Source organism: Pongo abelii, chromosome 13 (assembly GCF_028885655.2).
Source record: "Pongo abelii isolate AG06213 chromosome 13, NHGRI_mPonAbe1-v2.0_pri, whole genome shotgun sequence".
In the NCBI taxonomy this organism is placed as follows: Eukaryota; Metazoa; Chordata; class Mammalia; order Primates; family Hominidae; genus Pongo; species Pongo abelii.
This window is the reverse complement of record NC_071998.2, coordinates 65,572,818-65,594,327: the sequence shown is the minus strand read 5'-3', so window position 1 is coordinate 65,594,327 and position 21,510 is coordinate 65,572,818. Positions and strand designations below refer to the sequence as shown.

At 38.0% G+C, this 21,510-nt stretch overlaps 1 protein-coding gene across 4 annotated transcripts in view; it reads right to left on the bottom strand.

The window, feature by feature from the left end:
- Positions 1 to 1,892: 1,892 nt before the first annotated feature.
- OSTF1 (osteoclast stimulating factor 1) overlaps positions 1,893 to 21,510 on the bottom strand; it is a 57,895-nt gene continuing 38,277 nt past the window's right edge. For 3 of the 4 annotated variants that reach the window (XM_009244526.4, XM_009244525.4, XM_063713926.1), the window contains 8 exons: positions 21,231 to 21,281; positions 18,431 to 18,494; positions 17,250 to 17,303; positions 15,700 to 15,807; positions 14,706 to 14,755; positions 11,497 to 11,575; positions 8,196 to 8,294; positions 2,105 to 2,423 (listed from right to left, as the gene is read on the bottom strand). In XM_009244526.4, the coding sequence (XP_009242801.1) occupies positions 2,365 to 2,423; positions 8,196 to 8,294; positions 11,497 to 11,575; positions 14,706 to 14,755; positions 15,700 to 15,807; positions 17,250 to 17,303; positions 18,431 to 18,494; positions 21,231 to 21,281 (564 nt within the window). In that variant the 3' untranslated portion in view covers positions 2,105 to 2,364. 4 annotated transcript variants of the gene reach the window in all.

Sequence of the window (21,510 nt, the reverse complement as noted above, 5' to 3'; positions counted from 1 at the left end):
TTTTTTTTTTTAAGATTAATAAAATGGAGTCGCCATCGCTTTGTTCAACATTTCCCTTTGAGTAATAACATAATTTATCTACTGAAAAGAGGAACCATGGGGGCTCATAAAGAAATGCTGTAATACATGTCAGCCCAACAACAACAAAATGTGCAACAGAACAGCCCAGAAAGAAAACTGAAATGGGAACCTCTGATAAGAATTTTTCTTTGCATGAGGCTCCTGGGCCTACAACTAAACAAGTATCGCACTGCCCAAGTAGCTGGAAGGCATTTCCTATTTAAAGGGTGCAATCGCTAGAAAGGAGTTCAGGCCACAGTGACTGTCAGCAAGCTCAGATTACAGCAAAACCTCTGAAGTTACTTCCAAAACATAATCAGAGTTCTCCTCTGCACAGTCAAAGCAGTGGCAAATTCCTAGAACTGATTTTTGTTGCTGAGTTCAGCACTACACAATCTCTGAGAAAGCTCAGATTAGCCAGGCTGAATAAACAAGAAACAAACCAAAAAAATTTCCAGTGGAGTTTCAGCCACAACTAAATGAGTTGTCCTGTTTCACCAAAAATTCATGCACATAGCTAAGCACTCTCCTCATCTTCAAAAAAACTATAGTTGTCCAACTTCCTAAAATTCTCTTAAGTTTGATAATGTTATTCTTTCCCTCAGATATACAAATAATATATCTAAAGCAAGTACATGGTATTTTGATAAAAATTGTCTATAGCCACACAAGCTGTATTATTTCTGCCCATGTTTTAAAAATTAAGAGTCTTTAATTGAAATCCATCCTAATTACCCCAGCCCAAAGTATAGAAGAACAAAAAGTTACAGGGTTCTCTAAAAGCTTTTTGTTAAGAAACAAGCCCCATTTTAAAGAAAAATCTTAAAGGATCTATGGGAATAGATACAATTTCAGGAAGAATTTCATATCTTCAAGTTTATGTTTAAGAAGAAGTACAACTGGTTAAATCAAATTTAATAACATATTTATTTTAAGAATAAAATGCCCTCTTTTGTTGGTGCCAGAATTTGTGTTCATACTTTGTTGTCACTAGTGGTACAGATTCCCTTCTACTAAAATTTAGTTGGGGGTGTTTGAAAGCCCTCAAATGGGCTTCTCTGGGTATCGTTTCTCAAGGCTCCCACAGAGAGAAAAACCAGTCACAGAATAAACTCTTATAGAGGCAGTTATTCATTTCCTGAGCTAACCCACTTCCTTCTTCATACATTTCCTTCTCTTCATCAACGTGTTTTTTGAAATTAGCATTGAAATCATCTTGCAAAATATACTTTTGGACCTAGGGCCGGGATTCTAGGCAAATTCCAATGGCCATGTCATTTTTAATATCATCCCTGTAGTGATACAAAATTAGAACGCCAAATGAAGTGTCATGTCAGTAGTACAGAAGGCTCCCTGCAATGCTAATTGTGTTTCAGCAAAAGAGTCTGAATCATTATGAACTAGATCCATACTGTGAGAAAACCAATGTTATTAAAAAAACTGAATGCAAAAAATTTCATGGTTCCTGACTACTCCATATGGAAAAGTATGGCATCTATCATAAGGAAATAAATTTTTTTAACCTTTCAAATCTTAGCGAAACTGTAATGAGTTGTTGGGTTTCTCCACTCTAAATACAACCTTGGAGATAAAAACTGGAAGTCTCACAATTATTAAATTTACCTATTTTATTAGACATGCACCTTCTCAATGATTATTGTCCTGACTTTGATCAAAGCTAACACAAGAAGTTGAACTAAAATGTGGCTCTCATTATTCTTCTGTGCTAATAAATATAAAATATAATTTAAAAAATAAAATCAGTTCTTACCTAAATATAAAAAGCTTTACTTAACGACAGTGAGTGATACCACAGAAACAGACAAAAAAAATAAAGTCCTCAAAATGTTTATTTTTGTCAGAATAGCTGACGATTTTCTGTTAAGTATTTTGTTTTATTATTATAATAAGCATTTTCCCCCCTTGAAAAATCCATTCAAAATATCTCAACCATTAAGGTAAAGCACTTTAACTAAAAAAAAAAAAAAAAAAAAAAAAAAAAAATCCTGATTTGTTTTTAAAGAAAAAAAAATCTTAAAATTCCTTTTGCTTGATAAATAGAAATAATCTCTTCTTGTTCTACTCTGGTGAACACAAATGTATTTTATACAGCCAAGAATCCAGTCACTTATTGGCAAACCAAAGGTGGGAACAATTCATTTACACGTTCTACTCAAACACAGTGCAACACTGCCGTGTTCATATATACTTTTCTTTATAGTTACCAACACTTTTCCGGCAAAGACAAAGTTTTGGAATGGCAAAAGCAACAGAAGTTTTAGATCTCAAAGCTCCAGAAAGGAATTAATCTGAGTCTTCATCATCGAGATAGTCCTCGGCATTGCTTAATGTTCGAACTGCATCTGAAAGAAAGAGGAGGGAAAAAAGCAAAATAGGGAAATTATAAACTGCTCGGATTTTATTTTTCCATTTTCAAAGCTCTTAAATTAGAATAGAATCTTCCATCTGACCCAGGGATTGTACTTTCCCTGAGGATCTTTCTCCGCTTTTGCTTTTCAGCCTAACCATTAAGTTTCTGTTGCCACAGAGGCTGACGATGCGTTCCATAGTCATGCAGAAGAGTTTTGGTCCTAGGTGGCATGCATCCATTTCCAACAGAAAGGCCCAGCCACAGGCACCGTGACCAATATGACCCACCACCAGCAGCACTCCACTCTGACAACCGAGCTTCCAACCTCCTCTCCTAGTGACAGCCTGAGGTCTTGCCTAAAGTCAAAGTCACTAGGTAGGAAAACTACCTAACTACCGAAGGGGAAAAAGGAAAAGAAAGAATGAAAACAAAGCTTCCATTTCAATGTAGAAAACACCGACAACAAAGCAAAAGGCTGAAATAGGGGGAAAACGTTTTAAAATAGAAAGAGCTGGACCCCATCAAATGTTCAAGCAACCTTGAACAGGACTCGAAAGGAAGACATCTGATCTTTCACAGTCACCCCTTCAACTCTCTAGTCAAATTCCTATAGCAACAGATTAGCCCAAGTATAATTTTAGTGGGAAAAACAGAATGCAAACACAGGCACATTGTTGAAGTTCAATAAATATATGTCACAGCACCCAGATCTTCATGATCTCTAAGTATCACATCTCTGAAGCTTATCATACATATGACTGGTTCCAAGTATGGGGCAGGAAGTGTAAGGGATGGACCTAGAACCCTAGTCATGTCATAAAGCAAGCATCCTATCAAAGACAGCATCATGTGAAAGGGTCTGAGATTCAACTTAAAGAGGCCTCCACTAGCCAAAGATGGGCTATTGATAAAGCTAATTGGAATGGATTAAAGCACATCAAATATTTCAAGGCACACCAAAAAGAACTCATTTGTCACCCTTTGGAGGATGACAGAGACCAGCTTATTACTTTAAAAACTCTTAAATAAAGGGCAAAAATCAAGCATTTATCCTGCCCTTGGTACATTAACTATTCCTCTGCGTAACAAAACAACTGATGAGGGAAAACTTTTCCTAATAGAATGTTCCAGCTAATAACTCAAAAAGAAGTGATTTAATTAGAATATCATCATTTTGCGCCGTTTAGTGAAGTAACAGATCTAGGCAACGATCATCAATGGATGTCACATCACAGGAAGAGTGACAACCAGGTATCATGTGCCCCTGATAAAAGAACACAATATTCTATATGATTTATTATTCCTTCTACTACCAAGAAAGATACATGATTAGGTAGGTAGGTAGATAGGTAGGTACGTGAATAGATAGATAGATTGAACCTAAATTGGATCAAACCTCTGGCTAGCTAGCTAGATTAGATACATAGCTAGGTAGGTAGGTAAGTAGGTAGGTAGGTAAGTAGATGGATAGAACCTAAATTGGATCAAACCTCTAGATAGATAGATAGATAGATAGATAGATAGATAGATAGATAGGCAGGCAGATACATGATTGATTGATTGATTGATTGATTGATAGAATGAACCTAAATTGGATCAAACCTCTAAATCTAACACTAACTGACAAAAACATAAAGGACAGAGGAACATGACAAATAACACCATGGGAATGCAGTTAGCAATGTCCACAATGGGAAATTCAAGTGAGTTGACCCAGTTTCTTTAATAAATAAATTGCAAGGTTAAAAAGGGGGAAGAGGAGAGGGAAAGGAACTATTGCTTAAAAAATAAATAAAGAGATATATCTACCAATCACAAACTGACCTTATGTGAATCCTGACTTAAATAAACCATAAGTAAATAAATAAGTAAAAACAAAGATGTATGAGAAAATGGAAGTTTGGACAAGGACAAGATATTTGATGATATTAAGGAATATTAAGGAATTATTTTTTAGGTATGCTAATGCTCTTTTTTTAAAAAAAGTTTTCATGTTTACATGTTTTGGAAAATGATTATTGAGAAAAAGAAAAGAAGAAGGGATGATCAGTACAAGGGAGGTGGACGCCGATTTATCTTGCAAGAGAGAGAAGGAAAGATAAAGCAGAACAGAGGCCAAGTCTCTTTTCTGGATCTCATTCTGCCACCCAGGCTGCAGTGCAGTGGTACAATCACAGCTCACTGCAGCCTCGACTTTCTGGACTCAAGCGATCCTCCCACCTCAGCCTCCCAAGTAGCTAAGACTACAGGCGTGCATCACCACACTCAACTAGTTTTTAAATTTTTTTGTAGAGATGTCATCTCACTATGTTGTCCAGGCTAGTCTTGAACTCCTGGATGCAAGCAATCCTCCCTGCCTCCCAAAGTGCTGGGATTACAGGTGTGAGCCGCCACACCTGGCCATGTTTCAGTGACTTCACACCAGTCTTCAAGCTACTGGAAGTCTCCAGGTTGACTCTATTCTTCTCCACTCTCCTCAAGAGGAGTTCACAAGAAGTGGGAGGAATATATTTTGTTCTCCCCTAACACACACCCAGGAATTTCAGGACTTCATGTCAACTTGGTAAAATGTAGCTTTCTAAGCCAAAGCCTGAGAGACAAATAGGAAAACTCTGTCCCCTTCTACTTTGCTATCCTAAGTTTTGCCCATATTCTGTGTCCTTGGATGGTTACTTCTGCTCTTTATTTTATTCTTACTTCTATTAAAAAGAGAGGATGATTTGCCACGGTGCAGACTCTGACTGAATGGTCATCAAAAGACAGGCACAAGTCAGGCAAATAAATCCCTTCTCCTTCCTTCCTTTCATGAACTGTTCTGAGGCAGTTTTCTCAGGAAACCTCCCACATGGTCAGGTGTTGTGTGATGAGCTGTATCTCTTCACAGCCCACCTCTGGGCATAGCACGCATAGGAATGTATATCTTCCTACAGCACTGCCATCCTTCCCTAGCTCACGTTCATTTTACCTCAGTCCCATTACCCTGGCTTTACATATCTCAAATCAAGAACCAGCACTTAAAACCAACCAACAAACATACAAACAATAAATAAATGATGGAGAAATAAACACAGGCATATGGATGAATCTCACAGACATCATGTAAATGAAAGAGGTCAGTCACAAAAAGTACATACTGTTTGATTCCATTTTACATAAAGTTCACGAACGGGTAGAACTAATCTATGGTGAAAGAAGCAGAAGACACTGAGGAAGGCATGTGGCGTGTGGGAACGGTTCTCTAGCTTCATCTGGGTTGTGGTGAACAGGTGTAAAAAAAATTAATCAAGCTGTGTGCTTAAGATTTATGTACTTACTTAATGTAAATTATACACAAATTTTTAAAGTTGGAAAAAAATTTTAAAGGGCTCAACTCTTGAGTATAACCCCCAGCCCTATATCCTAGTTATCTTCCATAGTAACTGCAAAATGTGAATTTTTGTACCTATTAAAAAATCCACATTGTGTTTCTAAAAGTAGACAACAACTATTTTGGGAGGCCAAGGCAGGCAGATCGCTTGAGGTCAGGAGTTCGAGACCAGCCTGGACAAAAAAGGTGAAACCCCATCTCTGATAAAAATACAAAAATTAGCCGGGCATGGTGGCTCATGCCTGTAATCCCAGCTACTCAGGAGGCTGAGGCAGGAGAATCACTTGAGCCCAGCAGGCGGAGGTTGCAGCGAACTGAGATTGTGTCACTTCACTCCAGCCTGGGCGACAGAGTGAGACTCTGTCTCAAAAAAAAAAAAAAGTCGACAACAATATCAGAATATACCTTTTCCAACTTAGAGTTCATGCTGACAATTAACTCTATGGCCAAATAGTCCAAACCTATTCCAATGAGGATCATAATACAAATTAAAGCTTTTTTTTTTTTTAACTGTATAACTGGGGAAATGAAGCAAGAAAAAACATTTTAAAGGTAACATGAAAATTGAAATATAAAAACTCATTTCTTGGCTCTGTCTGCCAGGCCCTAAGATTACCTCATTAATGAATCCATTACCTAATCAGTTCAAATTCAGGAAGGTAGACTGAACACACTTGGGGTGCACAGAGAAAAGAGTACCTGCCTCCCAGCCCTGTTCTACAAAGGCTGCAGAAAGGCTCATTACCTGCTTCTCTCAACTCAAACCACTCCTGAGTAAGGCTTCTGGGTAAGCTCTCTGGGGTCTAAGAAAGTTTGGTATATGCCTTGTCTATCAAAATGGAGCTCATAGCATGCATTAGACTCTGATACCTTCAGGTCATAAGAAGCCTTACTCTTCAGTCAGGACAGGCTAAGGGCAGCCACACAACAGGAAGTCAGTGGCAGAGAAAGGAAGTTAGGCCAGAGTCCTACTTCCTGACCCAATCAAGGCAGCAAGGAGTAGGAGGTCGAACTCAAGCAGAAGTATGTCTCTCACACTACTGCAAATATGGCTTCTCAATCATAATGTAGCTGGGGAGCACCAGCTCAGCTGATACTTTCTCATTCCCTTAGTAGAAACCATCTCCACCTATCCATGAGGAATTACTTTAAAGAAAGGCTTGCACTCCCAGTGAGCTCTCATGGATTAATTAAGGAATACCAACTGATTAGCAGTTACACTATATTCAAACTGAAGTTAAAAAAAGAAAAGAAATCTGGAACAAAGACATATCTAGAATAAAGAACAAAAGGAGGCCGGGCACAGTGGCTCTCGCCTGTAATCCCAGTGCTTTGGGAGGCTGAGGCAGGAGGATGGCTTGAGTCCAGGAGTTCGAGACCAACCTGGACAACATGGCAAGACCCCTATCTCTATATTAAAAAAAAAATTAGCTGGGCATGATGACACATGCCTGTAGTCCCATTTTCTCAGGAAGCTGAGATGGGAGGATCACTTGAGCCTAGGAGTTTGGGGCTGCAGTGAGCTATGATTGCATACCTGCACTCCAGGCTAGGCAACAGAGTAAGACGCCTTCTAAAAAAATAATAATAATGTACACTTAAACTCTATTTTAAAAAACCACCCATAGTACTATGAGTAAAGTCCAGAAGATTTAGCAAAGTCTAGCATAATTTTGATTACAGTTTATTGATATCCTCATTTAAAACAGAAATAAAATATAATCATGGAGCTATTAAATGTTATTTTTAAAAATATTTAGTGATAATCACTCATAAATACATATTGAAATGAGGAAATGAAGACGATCATTCTCTGAAAAGGACTGTAATGGAAAACAGGGTGATTAGAACTTGATTGCAAAGAATAAAAGAAACACACAATAAAGGTAAAAGATTATGTTTCTTGTCTAATTTCTGTTTAATTGAGGGTGTCCTATTTTGGGGGTTCTGATTAAGATCAAGGATATAGAAACAAACTTCAGAATCATCTGAAGAGTTTATCTTTTTTTGTTTTGTTTTGTTTTGTTTTGAGATATGGTCTCGCTCTCTCACCCAGGCTGGAATGCAGTGGTGCGATCACAGCTCACTGCAGCCTCAACCTCCCAGGGCTCAAGTGATCCCCCAGCTCAGCCTCCTGAGTAGCTGGGACTACAGGCCCACACCACAATGTCTGGCTAATTTTTGGTACTTTTTGTAGAGACGGGGGTCTCACTTTGTTGCTCAGGCTGGTCTCCAACTCCTGGGCTCAAGTGAACCTCCTGCCTTGGCCTCCCAAAGTGCTGGGATTACAGGTATAAGCCACTGCACTCGGCTGAGTTTATCTCTTTTGCACAATTCTAAGTTAATAAATCTTAGTTATGGGGCACCAGAGGAGAAAGAAGAATTTAAAACAAATACCTGTTCCCTGTTTCTTTTTCAGGAGAGATGCACAGGCAGCATTGGTAGCCATGTCGAAGGCCAGCTTCTTCTCAATGTTTCTTAAGTCTGTTCTAGCACCTTCCCAACACAAGAAAAGTCAATTAGGTTTCTTTGAAGACTATATAGTAGTAGCCAATCCTCTCTCCCCACAGCTAACAACTTTTGGCAAAATAAACTAGTGAACAACTCTGGCCCAGAAGTAAACGTTCTCAAAACAATAAACTTTCTCATGCAGTATAATTTGGCATCTTTAATCAGGAAGCTTGTTGCTGCACCTGTGATAACAATTAATTCTGAGCCTTTTGAGTCCCTACAGAATTGCATGTGAACTTTTCAGTGAGGAGTTTATGGTCCCTGTGGGGCTTAACTTCAATGAGCCCTTTGCTTCCTCTTTTGCTCAAGAGGGTCTTTAGAAAAGACCAACTGGGTAGTGCTTGAGGGGATTAATATTTTATATCTGTAAGTATGCTCTCATGCAAATTAGCAGAATAGCAACACATAAAACCAAGAGGCAATTCATTATTCCCATAAGCCATCTTCTACCCACTTTTCCTTTGCCTTTAATGTGTTCAAAATTACATCAGAATTCATGAATATATTTGCATTGTTAAAGATTCAAAAATACAAATGTATGCTGAACAAAAGCACAAGTCCCATTTCATTCCTTCATCTTCTACCTACTCCTAAGGTAACCATTCTTAACAAGTGGGCGTGAGTTCTTATCTCCCTTATTTGCATCAATGCATTCACACACATATTGATATAGACACAAAATCATACTACACGTATTGGTCTGTGATTTCATGTTTTTAAAACTTTAATGTCTAATGGTACTGTTTTCTTAGCAAATACACATATTTGTAACTCAACCATTTAAGTATTCCATTTTGTGGATGCTCCAAAATTTAATTACTCCTGTATTGATGGGCACTTAGGCTACTCCTAATTTTCATTATCACAAATACTCCAGTGAACATCCTTGAACAACATCTTTGTTCACATGTATTTCTGAAGAATGGTTTACTAAAAATGGTATTGGAAAGTCAGGCTAAGTCCATTTTAAATTCTGACAGCTACTGTCAGATTGCTTTTCATACTAGTCTCTAATGACCCTCTGAATTTCTGTGGTATCAGTTGTAATATCTCCTTTTTCATCTCTGATTTTAAGACTGCTTTCCAAGAAGGCTTTAGACCAAGCACAGTGGCTCACGCCTGTAATCCTAGCACTTTAGGAGGCCAAGGCAGGCAGATCATTTGAGGTCAGGAGTTCAAGACCAGCCTGGCCAACATGGCCCATCTCTACTAAAAATACAAAAATTAGCCAAGTGTGGTGGCGCATGCCTGTAATCCCAGCTACTTGGGAGACTGAGGCATGAGAATCACTTGAATCCAGGAGGCGGAGACTGCAATGAGCCAAGATTGCGCCACTGCACTCCAGCCTAGGCAATAGAGCTAGACAGTCTCAAAGAAAACCAAAAAAACAAAAAAAGAAGGCTTTATCAGTTCATACTTTCTGCCACAGTGTAGGAAAGTATCTTTTTTTTTGCAACCACTTCCCCTTCAATAAACAAAAATAGGCCGGCACAGTAGCTCATCCACCTGTAATCCCAGAACTTTGGGAGGCTGAGGCAGGCGGATCGCTTGTGTTCAGTTTAAGACCAGACTGGGTAACATGGTGAAACTCCATCTCTACAAAAATTAGCATGTGTGGTGGTGCACGTTTGTAATTTCAGCTATTCAGGAGGCTGAGGTGGGAGAATCACTTGAGCCCTGGAGGCGGAGGTTGCAGTGAGCTGAGATCATGCCACTGCATTCCAGCCTGGGCAATAGAGACTCAGTTTCAAAAAAAAAGAAAGAAAGAAAGAAAGAAGTGTCCCCAAATTTAAAGGCATAGAAATATTGCATCAAGAAAAAAAATAGTATGTTTAATTAGTAATATAATGATCTTGTGTCAAAATCTTTCTCCTAAGCAGATCATTCTATTCACAGTAGGGTTATATAAAACCTCATTCTCTCAGTGTGCGACACATCAAAAACTCCTGAGGGTTAACAGTTCTGTGACTAATCATATATTATATTACACTTTAGAGCTCATAGACATGATTTCTATCAGAAGAGGAAATATTCACAGACAGTGATGATAAAGAAGAAACACAACTATTTCCTGGGTCCCTTTAGATGAGCACTAATAGGAATATAATGGGATCCACATATATAATTTTTAATTTTCTAATAGCCACATTTGCAAAATGTGAAATTAATTTTAATTATATATTTTATTTAACCCAGCATATCTGAAATATTATCATTTCAACACATAACCAACATGAAAATTACTGTGATGTTTTACTTTTTGTTTCACTAAGTCTTTGAAATCTGGTATGCATTTTACACTTACAGCACATCTCAATTCAGATAGCCTCATTTAAAGGGCTCAGTTGTGCACGTGGCTAGTGGCTGCCATATTAGGCATCAAAGTCATCAGCATACCCTTTACAGGGCACTAGAGTGATCCTCATAATGTCTGGCCTTTTAGACCTGCAGCTTACATCACCAGCATACTTAAAATCTAAACCATTTCCTATCATATATCCCACAATATTGCTCTGAGGATCCCTAATGAGGGTAATTTCATGACAAGTGTCTTGGGGACTCAAGCATCCTACATGATAGGCTTCTGGACTACAGTACGGTATAGGTGATCTGCCTGGCCTTCTCTAAGAGTAAACTAATATTTGTGGGACAAAAGGATAAAGGGATAGTCAGTTTATAAATTCACTGTTTCCTCTGACTTATAAAAACAGGGGATCAAGATATCCTTTCTCATTCACTTTACATCTAGCACCTGCTCAGCTCAAAGCAGGACATTGCAGCCACATCACTCTTGCTTATCCATCAAGACTTCCCTGTGAGAACAGGGGCCTCAGCAACTTTACCTATACAGCTTTCTCAGACAGGATCTCCCCAACACATGTGTACACATACATTCTTTGTTTCTAAGGCTCTATAATCCTGCAGAAACGTACAATATGGTTCTTACTAAAAGTAATATATGTAATGTTAAAGCTTGCCATGGTTTTAGTTTATATTAAAAACTAACACAAACCAACCCCCAATAATTTTATTTTATCATAACTACTCCATGATACACAGGCAGAGCAAAGGTTAAACCCTATTTTGAAATAAGACTATTATTCTTCCTACCATTTCAAATGGCATAAGTTGTTATAGACTATTTTTCAGGGCAAGCAAAACCAGATAAACTCAGCACAAACTTTACCTTTTGCCAGAAGCAACTGGACGATATCTGCATAACCCTTCCAGGCAGCAGCATGCAAAGCTGTATCTCCCAGCTTGTTCTATAGTGATAAAAAGAGAAAGTACCATTTTTAAGATAGAGGGTGGATTGAAAGTACATGTTAATTTAGGTTTAACCCAGTTAAACCTAAAATGGGAACAAAGTTATAGAACCACATAAAATTCCAAAGAGAAAAGGAAAGGAGACTCAAGAGATGGGAGAGGAGTCATTTTTGGGAGATGGAATAGGATGGAGGAGTACAAGCTGACTTAGTGGAGCATGAGCTGAAAAGCACATGCCTGCAGAGGGAGATCCAGGAGGAAGCAAGCAGATTTGAACATGCAGAAGCCTGGCAAAAATGAGGAACTGGAGATTCCTAGAGGTGCTAGGGCAGGCATGAGGCATGGGTGGGAAAACAGAGATATTGGTTTAAAGTACTCATAAAAAGTAGAATCTCAGAACCTCTTCTCCTTCTCTTGCTGCCAGATGACCCAATAATGATGACAGATTTACTTGGTGAGAAATTAGCCTGATAGTTTCCAAGTTCATGAACACTAGGTACAAGAGAAGTAGCAAAAGGCCAGAAACTAAAACCTAAGGGTTAGGTAAAAAAAACCTACAGACTGAACAGTAAGACCCCTCTGTCAGGTACCTTTACATACCCCACTGCCCAGTGTGCACATACCCCCAGGCAGGAGACTGGAGGGCACTTCTCTGGTGAAGCAGTACAGCCCCATGTGCAGGGAAGGGAAGGAGTGTTACTTTCATTAGCATTTGGGTGTCACCTAGCAAAATAGCCAGGACCTCACCACATCACCCTGTGGAGAAGCCCAACCGCCAGCAGGCCTCACCAAGCACACACAGCTTCCAATCACACTTAAAAATGAATGGATAAGGGCCAGGCATGGTGGCTCACACCTGTAATCTCAGCACTTTGGGAGACCAAGGAGGGCAGATCACCTGAAGTCAGGAGTTCGAGACCAGCCTGGCCAATGTAGTGAAACCCCGTCTCTACTAAAAAGACAAAAATAAGCCAGGCCGGTGGCACAGACCTGTAGTCCCAGCTACTTGGGAGGCTGAGGCAGGAGAATCGCTTGAACCTGGGAGGCAGAGGTCGCAGTGAGCTGAGATTGCGCCACTACACCCCAGCCTGGACAACAGAGCGAGACTCCATCTCAAATTTAAAAAATAATAATGAATGGATAATGACACCAAGTGTTCGTGGAAAGCCTATAATATTTTAGGAAAGACCAAAACAAACAAAATAAATGGATCTCAAAGGGAAAAAACACAGTACAGTGAAGAGCCAAAAAATACAGTTTGAAAAGTTATAAATATTATATCAGCAAGATATAAGATCATATTGTGTCATGAAACAAGAAAAAGATACTACGTAAAAGTAACAATCAGAGTAAAATAAGAGCTTATAACAGAATTCTAAGAACGGCCCCCAAGGTTCCTGGCCCTGGTACAGGCCCCCTCCTCTTGACTGCCAGTGAAAGCAGTGAATGGTAACAGGCTATCACTCCCGTAATTAGGTTTCTAGTCAGCGGATGTTGAATTCATCAAAAGGGACATTATCCCAGGTGGGCCTGATCTAACCAGGTGGGCCCTTAAAAAATAAAAACGATGAAACAGCAGAGAGACAATCTCCTTCTGGCCTTGAGGAAGAAAGCAAACAGCCATACTGTGAGCTGTCTACAGAGAGGGGTGGCCTCTAAAAGCTGAGGGCCTCAGTAATACTACAGATGGAAGAAAATCAATTCTTCCAACAACCTAAATGCACTTGGAAGAAGACCCCAAGCTCCAGATGAGAATCTAGCTCCAGCCAATACCGTGATTTCCACCTGGGAGACCCTGAGCAGAGAACGCAGCTATGCCATGCCCAGAATTCTGACGTACAGAAAGTATAAGCTGCTAAGCCTGTGGTTGTTTGCTAGGCAGCAATAGAAAACTAATACAGAACTCTGGGGAATTAAAAAGATAACCAAAATAAAACAAAAGTGAGAATATCTCTGGGAAAAATTAAGAAAACTGAAAGTTCAATCCAAGAAGTCCAACATCCTACTAATGGGCATTCCAGAACCAAAAGAACAAAGAAGGCTCAGATAAAAACTCTAAAAGAAATAATACAAGATAATTTTCCAGGCTGAAAGAGTTCATCATAATCATTGGGAAGAGATGAACGCTAGCACATCATCATAAAATTTGAAAACACCAACAATAAAGTAAATACTCTTAGCAAGAGAAAAAGCAGATCACACATAAAAGAATGGGAATCAAAATGGCACCAAATCTCTCAAAAGCAACCCTGGAAACAAGAATGCCACAGAGCCATGCTTTCAAAATTCTGAGGGAAACTGTTTTTGAACTAGAATTCTGATCAGCCATATAATCAATCCCAAGCTTCTCTTTCTCAGGAATCTACTTGAAGATGTTCTCTGACGAAAGACAAGGGATCCAGAAGAATGAAGATGCAACATGGCAGAGAACAGAAGGGGTTCCCTGGAGGACAGCAAAGGGCCACAGGGACCAAGCTGCTCAGACTGGAGAATGATGGAGAGCTTCAGGAAGTATGAATCCAGGGAGAAAAAAGAAAGCTGTTGATTATCTTACACATTTTGGAAAAGTATTGTATATCAAGACTATATAAAACAGTAGAGAAGTCACAGTGAGATAACAAAAAATGAGTTTTAAAAAGTAAGTACAGAAACAAAAAAAGGTTATATAAGCAGTGAACACTATTTAGACACCCATAATAAAGTAAATATTATATAGTAATATAACCAAAAACTGTGATGAAGTACACTGAGGAGCAGAGGAGAACAGGCTTGGTGCTGGGGTGCTGAAAGATGAGAGCTGGGGCAGCTGACAAGCTTAACCCTTCACATACCCAACAGGAGGCCAAAGTACACATGAAGACAATGCATGGCGAGATAGCTCCGTCAGCCTATTCCTTAGTAACACAAAGGTAAGTACACGAAGAAAGAGCTAAAAGCTGAAAGTGACATATGAGGAGGAGTGGGTTTGGCACTTGGGGCTGTGCATAATTTGAATTTTAGTACAATTATAATTTTTAAAGTATGTGCTTGTGGTATTTTGACTACAATACTTCACATGCCCATGAGTTGCTCTGTACTAAAGAGAACAAGCAGGTATGTGTTAAATAATTTTCAGACAAGCAGTCTTACCTGCTGGTTCAGTTCAATATTTGGTTGAGTAAATAGCATTTCCACTATATCTGAAATTCAAAGAGAAAAGATACTTTTTAAGAATGAAAATTAGAAGCCTGACAAATCTAGGTACAATAATTTTATAAAAGAGAGATTCTTTAGAAGAACCTTCAAGGAAATGTTAACACATTTTGTAAAATTTATAAAACAGAAAAACTTAAGAATCTAAAAAGTGGAATTATTTAGGAAAATATACTTTTTCTAACAGTTTTGACTTTTGCATTTTCATATGACACTTATAGGAATATTTTTACATTCACTATAATACTTTTCATTCATATAACTAACATGTTTATTAGCTGAAATAAGATAGGCTTCTTTTCAGGAGACAGTTACAAATTTTCCTTTGGCACTGCTATTTAATTTGTTGAGATCTTCATTTCTTATTGTTGTTGAGTTTATTTCTTTTGTTATAGAGAGAGGTAGAAAAGCGGTGGGTGATAAATTTTTGTCCAGGAAGAAATACATCTAAAAATTCAATTTGTCATTATTATTGATTATAACAGAAAAAGTATCAATGGAATCACTAACTTTGGCAAATGTTGGCTTTCTCTTGAATGTAATAGTTTGCATTAAACTTAAAATGCAAATCATAAAAGCAGACCTTGTGAAAAGCTAAGCTAGAGGAGCAAATTCTGATCTTTTCTTCTGTAAGATTAGACAGTGGTTTTGTTTTTATATTACTGCTGTTTTCCAGTAACCTTTCTAAGCCTGAGAGAGGAAAGGAAGTGTACAGTCTTTCAAGTGAGAGGGGCCCATGCAGTGAGGCTGACTGACCACATTCTACCCACTGTTCTACAGAGCTTCCAGGAACAAGGCTTTTGGCCGGTGTTCTAAAAGATTCAAAAAGAATAGCCAATGCTTTTTCTTTCTCATTTTTTGTAAATCTGGCTCCAGTAGGTGAAACATATTTTCAGCAGCACAGAAATGTATAACAAACAAAATGTAATACCTTTGTGGCCCCCGTGGCAAGCCCAGTATAAGGCAGTGCTTCCAGCTTTGTCTAAGCCATTAACACCCACTCTGTTGTCCAAACACTCTCTCAACCAGCTCAAGTTGCCTGAAAGAATTTTACATTTACAAAAACACAAGAAAAAAAGCTTTCACTTTTTATTATGCTTTCAAATCAATTTCATTGTTTCATTCTGCATAAATTTCCATTTCTAATGGATTAATCAGCAAGTATTAAATTAAGACCTCCCCATTAATGCATTTATTATGGTGCATTTTGACGTCCAGCTTATTAATGGAAAGTATTAACATCAATGTTTCTAATGACAGGTTAATGGGAAGAGTTGCCTAAATGGGTATACTTAAGATATTTCTATTGTGTTAAAAAATATATAGGGGTGGGTGTGGGTGTGTGTGTGTACTTTTTCTTTGTGAAATTCTGAAAATTGAGGAAAAAACAATCAAACCTAAGAACAAGCAGACACTATTCATATTCATATTTACAATGCATCTTCAGTTCCTATAAGAAAGGCTAAATAACCTACTCAAAGCTGCTGCTCTTATATGCTAAACTATAACTATTAATTTAAAATCCTCAGGCTAATGTCCCAAGTATCTAATTTACAAAGAATTTTTTAAATGTCAGTTTAGTCCTTTTACTTTTTCACAATCCTAACCAATAATTTCCTTGTGTACATTCAGATTTCCAAAAAATCTAAAAATGGAATGAAATGGAGCTCATTGAGGCTTTACAAAAACTCCCCATTATCTACAGCAGGGTTTCTCAGCAGCAGCCCCATTGGCATTTGGGGTTGGATTTATTGTGGGGGTGCTCCTGTGTGCTGTAGGATGTGTGGCAACAACCCCTGCCTCTCCCCAAAAGATGCCAGTAACATCCCTCCAGTCATGACAGTCAACACGTCTCCAGATATTGCCAAATATCCTCGGGGTTTGTGAAAGAGGAATCACCCCTAGCTGAGGACTACTGATCTACAGAATAAAGCCCAAGACAAGGCCGATCGTTGTTTGGTCAAGGATCTTCCCCAGGTTCATCCCTGTTGGTCATGCCCTCCCTGGCCAAATGCTCACCACACCAACGCTCTCCTAAATGCTGTACCCACCAGACCCTTCCATTCTCTTGCCCTCCAGTTACTCACCCGGGCCTCTACAGCCTGTCAAACACATTTCAATTGCTGTACTTATCATACCATATTTTAATGATCTGTTACATCTCTCTCTCCCCTGCCAGATGTTGCGCTTTGGAAGTCACAGACCATGTCTTTCAACTTGCATCTCCCCACAACAGTGTTTCTTGACTGACATTTTAAAATTAAAATCACACTTCTCTAGGGTAATAGATGTTGGGACAGACTGTCTCTGGGGAAGGCAGGGATTTAACTGAGAAGGTGCAAAGGGAACTTTCTAGGATGGCAGAAATGTTCTAGATCTTGATCTGGGTGTTGGTTACGTGGGTGTATGCATTTGTCAAAACTAATTGAAATCCGTGCATTTTACTGTACTGCATACCTCAGTCAAAAAAATCACACCTACCTCTTTTTGCTGCTTCATGCAATGGATTGTCAATGGATTCTGCCTGCTCAGCCACTAGATTGAAAATAAAAAGTGTTAACCCAATGTTGAATTGCCACACAAATGATTTACTGAAGCCACTCATTCACCACAGTCCCCCAGCTTCAGGAGTACCAGGGCATTCAACACAGTTTCCTTTACTTAATGTGGATAAAAAGTAACAGAAAATCAAACGGACAGTTCTTGCATTAAATGAAGCTGAATTATGTGTTAAGGGAAACCAAGCCAAGCAATAAGGCAATAACATAGTAATTAACTGGAAGTATAAACAAAAACAAACAAACCTGCATACCTGAGTTAAATGCAAACTTGACATTACTCAAGTATTTAATAAAGTCACAAAAATGCAAAAGAAAGCATTTGATGTTCATTTTTACATTTTGTAGATCACTCTGCTTTAAAGATACCTGAAAATAATTTTGGTTCTCTTGTGTGTATTTATGTAGGATCGGATGAGGGGGGGAATATTTTGCTTCCTGTATTCAGAAAGAACAATCAGCATAGCTACCTGTCTCTTAAAGAAGGCGTGTTCGCGGCTGTCCCAGAATCAGTAGGAAGTGTTATTAGGAAATGGAAGAAAGAGGAATAAAACTCAGGAGCCTTGTTTATCAATTCTGTGCTCTTTTGACTTGATTCTGCTGACAACTAAACAAGTGTTTCATTTGTTTGTCCCACTTCCAGGTAGAAGCAGCTTCATGGCAGGAGCCGTGTCTCTCATCTCTCAAAGTCCCCAAACTGCCATGATAAGCATTTAATGAACATCACTGCCCCGAACATGAATGAACAAGGTCGGGTTACTCCATCACAAAAGAAAGGGCTAGTCTAAGAAACCATCTGCAAGATTGAGTTTATCAGCATTAAAAAAAATTGTTTTAAGGGTTGAAGAAAGTAAAACCATAAATGTTTCCTTGGAAACCTTGGGTTAAGAATGCTACAATGCATTCTCTTAGGCCATAGAGTCAGGCTCAAGCACATCTGGTGTTCATGGCCAGTTTATTAACAGCAGGCTCATGGAACGGAAAATGTCCTAGACTGGCAATGACTCCATTGCTTTCTCAGCCACAGCAGCAAGCAGAAAAGCCTCAAGAACCAAAAAATTCCAAGTGAACGAAACTAAAGTAAAACCACTCAGCAACACTTACCATAGTTGCTTGGAATTAGTCCAGTCCTGCCTTTGGAGGTGCCTTTCCACCAATTGGTATCGCTCTGGTAAAACAAGAGTTAAATTAAGTGGTATGAAATCCAGACTGCATTCATTCACTTTTCAAATTATTTGGCTCCTAGGGAGTACCTGTTCTACAAAATGTCCAGCAACCCTACCCACACTATCAAGCTTCCTCACGCCCTAGCTGTGGGTGTCCGTCTCCCTTACCACTAAGTTACAAATAAATACGCATCTGCCTGCAACAAATGGAATACATTTCATGACCGTCTCAACAACCAAACAAATAGGAGATGATATGAAACAGAAGAAAACAAATTACGCTAGTTTAGACTAGCTATATGATTTTGTGTCCACAGTTTCATTTCTCTTAACTTCGAGACAATTTTTTTTATGGGGGAGGAAGTTCTAAAGATCTCTTTATATTATCTTCATTTTGGGGGTAACTTTTTATTATAGAAAAATTTAAACTTACAAAAAAGTAGAAAGAACAATGTAATGACCATATATATACCCATTTCCCAACCGCATAAATCATTTATTAATGACCGATATTGTTTCATATATGCCCCCACGACCTCCCTCCCCTCCTGGATTATTTTAAAATAAATTCTAGACATCATATTATTTCATTTGTGAATATTTCAGTATGTATCTCTGAAAGATACATATTTTTTGAAAGGCAATTATAATGCCATTATCACAGCTTAAAAGTTTTTTCCAACAATAATTCCTTAATATCATCAAATATCTAGGTCGATACTCAAATTTCCCAACTGCCTCATAATTTGGGATTCAAATAAGGGCTATACGATATGATTGATTTGTCTTTTAAGTATCTTTTAATCTATAGGTTGTCTCTCCATTCTTTTTTATCTCTTACAGTGTATTTGTTGAAGAATCCAGTTGGTTTGTTCTGTAGTTTCAACCTCTATGGATTTTGCCTGTTGTATCCCTGTGTTATCATTAAGCATGTTTCTCTGTTCCCTGTATTGCCTATAAATTGGTCATCAGTTCTAGAGGTTTAATTAGATTCAGCTTCAATTTTTTTTGGCAAGGCTATTTCCTAGGCAATATTGATTTCTTCCATTAGGAAATGAGAACTATCTAGTCGGCTTCTTTTTGTAATGTTAGTAGCCCTTCATGATCATTGTCTAGATCCACTATTTCCTAGAGGCTGCAAGATGGTGACATTCTAATTCTATCATTCCTTCTTCATTGAAATATCATTCCTTCTTCCTGAATACCTCTTTAAACAAAAACTTCCTCATCAACTCTCAGATCGCCCAGATAAGAAATTCACAAAGAAAACACAGAATAAATGGTGATTCTTTCCCTTAACAGTTGTCAGAATAAAAACCTGGTTTCCTAGCATTCTCTCATGCTGACCAATGAGATTTGTTCAGAAGTAACATCAGAAACTCATAAATTTAAGTGTATTTAATGTGTTTCAATTCTTGGAAGTTGTTGCCCTAATTGATGCTCAAATTGTCCTATCTTTGGCCAGTGGGAGTCTCTTCAAGTTCGTTCCCAAGTCCTTTCAGTGTGACCCTACTGTCTTTAGGAGTTTCCATGTTTTCTAATAAGAGGATGTTCTGGGTTTATCTTGTACCTCTGCTGCCCCTGACTTGGTACCAGCCATTTCTCAAAGAAGCCTGTTCGTTTCAATGGAAAATAACATATTATTATTGGGTTGGTCATTTTTCCTAGGCCCTTTTAAAGAACACAGCAGGGAATATTTTCGTTTTATTTTAGATAAAATACAATGTGATCCTTCCAATTCAGATGAAGGAATACAGAGTTTTTCTTAAACTGTCATTAATCTTACATCTGTGTAGCCTTTTTGCCATGCTGAAAATCCGTGAGCAACATCACCGACCTAATGACTCATTTGCTCTAAACCACAATACACATGCAACAATCTCAGAATTAGCAATACCTACATTTCCCTAACAAGGGCGTGATTTAAAACAATTTACCCTTTTTTGGCCAGTTCTTTTTGTCCATATATATATATATATATGTCTTTCATATATATCCATATTCTACTATGGATGTTCAGTCAAATTGCTGAGTTTTAAACTTGGAATATTTCCTCTCTGTGTGGTTACGCCAATTACCAGGGTACAATTAAGTTCATTTGATTCATTCTGCTTTTAATTTTTAGGGATTGCTTTTTACTTCAATTTTTAACTATGTCAAGGTTTACATCAGTTCAAAGTCAAATCCACAAAACAAGGTATAATTTTCTAAAAAGTCTATCTTCCATCTATGTTCATTATACCCTATTTCCCTCCTTCCACCTAGAGAAAGGATCTTTACTCTTCATAGAATAAAACTAAATTTTACCTTGCAACTCATCTTTCAACTTTTTATCTGAAATTGAGAAAAACAAGTGTCTGCATGTGTGTGTGTGTGCGTGTGTGTGTACACATACACTCTCACCCTTTCCTAGAAAACTGAGGATACACTATCTACATTTTCTCACTTTGCTTTTTTTTTTCACTTAAATTACTTCATAATAGCATACAGAGATATTCCCCATTTCTTTCTACAGCTGCATAACATTCTGTTTGTGGATAGACCAAAGCTTATTCAACTCTTTTCCTATTGATGGAAATAAGGGCTATTTTCAATCTTATGCTACTATCAATTGTGCTAAAATGAACAGACTTGTACATATGTACTTCTATGTGCATATACATTTAAATAACTTACAACGTTATAGCTACATAAAACAGTCTTTATATGTGGTATTACAAGATGTTATCTGGACTTACCATGTCAGTAATGTAGATAATATCACCTTCCTCAAAGTATAATTCATCTGGCTAGAAGAAAAAAAAAAGTTTGACTCCATGTGATTTTTCATGAATTAGAATATAATGATTATATAGATTCAAAATTCTATCATATTCTAATAAACAATGCGGTTTTATACACTTAAATCAGCACATAAGCCATATAATAAAACACTACTGAAAAATTAACACACGAATAGATGGCTGGATTTTTTTCCCATGATGAACTGCAAAGAATTACATATATAAAGATTCTCCA